Consider the following 5519-nt stretch of genomic DNA (forward strand, 5'->3'; position numbering starts at 1 on the left):
AATAATGGATCTTTTACCTGATAATCTCCTCGTACCTGTCCCATTGAGAGTTGAGAATCGCTTTTGCAAATGACATTTTCGACTTCCATGTCTCTGGCCAATAATAATCCTGCAACGAGAGCTTCGTATTCGGCTTGGTTGTTGGATGTTCTGAACTCGAATCTTAATGCCATCTCTATTTGGAAGTTGTCTGGTCCTTCAAGTACTATCCCTGCTCCGCTCCCTTTTTTGCTTGACGCGCCATCTACATATAATGTCCATTGTTCCTACAAGTTTTGGTTTTCTCAAAATTTTAGATATTGGATAATCTGTCCTCACAATTATCTGATGATTATGAAAATATGGCCGAAGACGTCTCGCGGCGTACACCAGTGTTAAGGCAACCTTTTCAACCTTGGGGTATCTGGTTTCGGCATTTTGGAGGGATCTACTTACAAAATATATCGGTTTTTGTTCCGGGTTCTCTTGGATCAATGCTGCTCCTATGGCTTCGTTTGAAGTTGCTAAGTACACTATGACGGGTTGGGTTGACACAGGTTTAACTAAGATTGGTGGTTCAGCTACCATACTTTTGATCTGAGAAAGGGCTTGCTCACACTTTTCACTCCACTCAAAGGTTTCAGATTTTTTTAACAAGTTTATTATTGGTTTAGTTTTTTCAGCCAATATTGGTAAAAATCTTGACAATGAGTTTAGCTTTCCCACTAGTCTTTGCACTTCCTTCAAGTTTTTTGGACTTCCCATCTTCATTATTGCTTCGCATTTATCAGGATTTGCCTCAATTCCCCTGTTGGTTAGCATAAAGCCCAAAAATTTTCCACCTTTGACACCGAAAACACATTTTTCTGGATTGAGACGTATGTTGTACTCTCTTATGCGTGCAAACACTTCCTCAAGGTCTCTCAAATGTTTCTCCACCTCTCCTGATTTCACAACCATATCATCAACATACACTTCCATGTTCCTTCCAATTTGATCTTTGAACACCTTGTCCATCAACCTTTGATATGTTGCTCCAACATTCTTCAAACCGAAAGGCATGACTTTATAACAATAATTTGCAGTATCTGTGGTGAAAGTTGTTTTTGGAACATCAGGTTCATACATTTGTATTTGGTTATACCCTGAATAGGCATCGAGAAAGCTCATCATCTCTTGTCCAGACGCCCCATCCACCAATCGGTCTATGTTGGGTAATGGATATGTATCTTTCGGGCAAGCTTTATTCAGGTCTGTATAGTCTGTACACATTCTCCATTTTCCATTCGATTTCTTGACAAGTACCACATTGGATAACCATGTCGTGTACTGAGCCTCTTTAATGAAACCAGCTTGCATCAACTTCTCGGTTTCTTCAATTGCTGCCTTTCGCCTTTCTTCTCCCAACTTTCTTCATTTTTGAGATACCGGTCTCGCTTCTCGGCACACAGACAATTTGTGACAAATCACCTCCGGATCAATTCCAGGTATATCAGATGGTTTCCAAGCAAATAAATCTTTGTTGCTACGTAATACTGTGATGAGTTTGTTCAACAATTCTTCGGGCAAACTTCCACTTACATAAGTACATTGCTTCTCGTCTCGGTCCAATACCACAGTTGTGGTCTCTTCTTTTGGTTCTAACCTTTCGTCATTTAATCTTGGGTCCAAATCAGCCATTGCCACCATTCTTTCAGTATCGTTGTTTGGTTTCAAATTCATCTTTAAACCTGCTGCATAACACTCTCGAGCATCTTTTTGATTGACATAGATCGTTGCTATCTCCCCCTTTTCTGTTGGAAATTTCATGGCTAAGTGTGGTGTTGAAAATATTGCTCCCAACTTGTTCAAAGAAGATCGCCTTAATAACACATTATATGACGTAGAAGCATCCACCACCAAGTATCTGATTTTTATCCTTTTAGTTATACCGCCTCTTCCAAATGTGGTCATCAAATCAACATACCCTTTCATGCTAACTCTTTCCCCTGAAAAGCCAATGATTTGTTCTCGGAAAGGTACAATATCTTCTTCTCTTAGATGCAACCTTTTGAAAGTATCCCAAAATAAAATATCAACTGAACTCCCCTGATCAACCAAGGTTTTCATGACGGCATACTCGACTATTTCTACTGTTATCACCATGGGGTCGTCGTGATTAGGATCAATTTCTTGAAAATCTTCATCTGTAAAAAGCATTGGTGGTAAAGTTCTTCTTTTGAAAATATGATTAATGGTTCTGATACTTCTCCAATGTTGTTTCCTTGCTGATGAGGATTCCTTTCCAAAGAAACCACCTGAAATTGTGTTTATAAAACCCCTGACAGGCCTCCCCAAACTTCGCTCCCTACTTCGCCTTATTGACTGCGTGTTTTGATAAGTTCTATCACTTCTTCCTTCCGGCCTCCCAACCCTTCTATCATCTCTCTTTTCTACTCTCTTATTTTCTCTTTTTTCAAATCTCTCCACCCTTCTCTCTCCTATCTCAGCCCCTCTCAAACCTCTCTCCAGACTTAATCTTAGTCTTGTATTTCTTCCTCGAACAAAACGTTTCAACTGCCCTGCTTGAATTAATTCCTCTATCCTATCTTTCAACCCAATACATTCCTCTGTATGATGGCCATGATTTTTATGATATTCACAATGTTTAGTGTGGTCTGCCCTTTCTGGTGTTCTCGCTTTTCTAGGTGGTGGTATTATTTCTGCCGCCATGGCTTCTTGTAGGACTCTTGTTATGTTTGTATTTAAGGGTGTGTATTGCTGGAACTTTCGGCTTCTAAATTCTTCTCTAGCTCTTCTAGCTATAGGTCCACTTTCTCTTTCTATCACCTTCTTTTCACCTCCATCAACCCTTACCTGATTTCGAAACTCTCTCAGTTCTTTCATTTGCATGAATTTCGATGCTCGTTGTCTTAACTCATCCAAATTGGTTGCGGGTTTCTTGCAAAGACTGTCAGCAAATGGTCCTGGTTTCAACGCTGTTATCATATGATGCATGGTAACCTCTGGGCTGAGATTTCGAATCCCCAAGGCAACTCTTCCAAAGCGTTCCATGAACATTCTCAACGACTCTCCCTTCTCTTGTCTTATGTTTACCAAGGTAATCGAGGTTCGATGATGAGGACGACTGGTTGCGAACTGAGCACCAAACTTTTCCACCAATGTATCAAAACAGTCTACACTTAAGGGTGGGAGACGTGTGAACCAAAACCAACTCAATGCTGCACCTCTCAACGTCGTAGGGAACACCCTGCACATAACAGCATCGTTCCATGTATATAAACTAATTTGTGTGGTATATATTGCGATATGTTCGTCAGGGTCCGAGCTTCCGTCATATTTGTCAATAGTCAGATTTTTCCAATTGTCAGGTAGTGGAGTATCAACTATAACGTCATAGAAGAGATGTTTTCTTGAAGATGTTCCTGCGAAAACTTCAGAATCTTCGAGCAATCTTTTTTTTGTTTAGGAACTCTCATTATGATGAACCCTCTCATTCACTTGTGCTCTTAGCTGAACGGTTTCAAATGATGAGTTTAAAACTGTCTCTTCTTGTAACTTTCTCCTCATGCGTGCATTTTCGGCTCTTAGCATACTTAGCTCTTCTTCATTACTTTTTTTTAACATCTCAAACTCTTTCTGTAGCTGTACCAACATTGTCATTGGCATGCTAACATTATCTGCCTGCTCTCCTCCTTGTTCTTCTCTTTGATTCATCTTGTCTTATACCCTTTTCAACTATTTCCTGGCCCCACGGTGGGCGCCAACAGGGACCAAGAACACTAGAATCAGGTTGACAAGATTATCTCTTATATAAATCTTCCGGTCTTGGGCTGGACTCTCACAGTTTCCTCTTGGACTGGATACTCTAGGCTTTTCCTTAAGGTAAGTGCTCACGGCTTCTCCTCTCGGCTTCTCCTCACGCTGGCTGCTCTCGGCTTCTCCTTTTGCTGGTTACTCTCGGCTTCTCCTCTCGGCAAGTACTCTCGGCAAGTACTCTCGGCTTTTCCTTCATACAGATGGGGGGGTGTACCTGCAAGTCGCTCCGATGCCAAAGTCAGAAATAGTTTAACGTTTTTCAGATAAAAATCACTCTTACTTACCTCTCATATTGATCTCCTATTTATAGAGTTTCCTTAATGGGCTTTTTACTTTACCTTTGGACTTTCTTTCTACACCATTTTTATTATTTACGCACCCCCTAACATGAGTTTCTTATGTAATTTGGGCCTTGCTATATATATATATTGCTTTATTCTTTTATTGTATAACCTCTCGGTTTTCGGCTTAAAACCTATTAACGCAACACTTACGTATAATCTCTCAGTTATATTTAGTATTTTGCTCTCGGCTTAACCTCTCGGTTTTAGCCTACCAGTACATCTTGTATTTATCAAAAGATGTAACCCTTCTCTTGGAATTGTGGTGACCAAACTTTATGTGATGGAATAGTGACTGAAATTTCGATCACTAAATTCCGTCGATTTATCAGTCGTTCACTAAGTGCTTTGTGACTAGATTTTTTGTTGCCATCTTTATTTGATGACTATTTCGATTGCAAATATTTTGAACTAAGAGAGAAAGCCAAACATTGTATTCACCGAAATATGTAAACACTCCATTAGTCAGACCTAATGATTAGACAATCATTCAAACGGTCAATATTTCATATGTTAGCCAAGAATGGCTAAAGAGCAAAGAATACTTAATCAGACATGAGTGGCTTGAGGAAGGAATACTCCTTTACGAGGTTAGCCATGAGTGGTTGTGATCCGAAATAATACTCGGTTAGCCAAGAGTGACTAGGTGTAAAGAATACTCAGGATCAGTCAAGAGTGGCTCGAGTAATCGATGTCAGTCAAGAGTGTCATGAGAAAAATACTCAAGGGATTAACCAGGAAGGACTACGAGTCCAAATATTTACTCACAGTTAAGGTATGAGTGACTTATGACAAGAATACTCAAGAGGTTATCCAAAGTTGATACAAGCCCAAATAATACTCAAAGAATACTTCACAACATTAGTATGTGTAGTTAAGCGTGACTAATTGGTTGAAAACTAAATGTAATCTTTTGTGATAGATGAAACAAATAAATTATTGTCTGCATTTTCTCCCTTCCTTACCTCTTATATTGTATGTTGTCAATACATAATTTCGTTTGAGTATTTGTATGTAGTTAATTCTGAAAAGAAGCTCGCACGTACGAGCGGGAACTTTGTTAACAAACGGGGCAGCAAGGAGGTCGCAGGCGGCGCAGGTCGCGAGCGAAGCGGAGCGCTGGTCTTTGTGGGTCGCTGACGGCCCTGGTCGCGAGCGGCACGGGGCGTTGGTCTTCGCAGGCGGCACGAGGCGCTGGTCTTTGCAGTGTGGGTGAGGAGTGAAAGAGGGAAAAATGAATGGGAGGAAAGGCGCTATTGTAGATAAATTAGAAACCACTTTTAATGACATATCTGTTGAGAACCGTCGTGGTATCCTCATTTTTAACGAGGGTTCTTTCCTGTCTGAACCGTCGTTAAAAATGCCATAAAAAATCAAAAT

At 40.3% G+C, this 5519-nt stretch overlaps 1 protein-coding gene across 1 annotated transcript; it reads right to left on the bottom strand.

Annotated features, from left to right (window-relative positions):
• Nucleotides 1-1392: 1392 nt before the first annotated feature.
• LOC137817161 (uncharacterized) lies at nt 1393-3696 on the bottom strand. The gene is made up of 2 exons (XM_068620411.1): nt 3453-3696; nt 1393-3365 (listed from the first exon to the last, which is right to left on the bottom strand). The coding sequence occupies exons 1-2, from the start codon at nt 3694-3696 to the stop codon at nt 1393-1395; spliced, it is 2217 nt and encodes a 738-aa protein (XP_068476512.1).
• Between the last annotated feature and the right edge of the window lie 1823 nt (nt 3697-5519).

The sequence above is a fragment of the Phaseolus vulgaris genome, unplaced genomic scaffold, assembly GCF_000499845.2.
Source record: "Phaseolus vulgaris cultivar G19833 unplaced genomic scaffold, P. vulgaris v2.0 scaffold_17, whole genome shotgun sequence".
Classification (NCBI taxonomy): domain Eukaryota; kingdom Viridiplantae; phylum Streptophyta; class Magnoliopsida; order Fabales; family Fabaceae; genus Phaseolus; species Phaseolus vulgaris.

What these genes read in the sequence shown, in the direction of transcription:
- LOC137817161 (XM_068620411.1), bottom strand. Translation starts at nt 3,696, where the DNA reads ATGAATCAAAGAGAAGAACAAGGAGGAGAGCAGGCAGATAATGTTAGC. An exon ending in GAGGGTTCATCATAATGAGA is followed by an intron (nt 3,366 to 3,452) that starts GTTCCTAAACAA and finishes ATGACGTTATAG; the next exon opens with TTGATACTCCACTACCTGAC.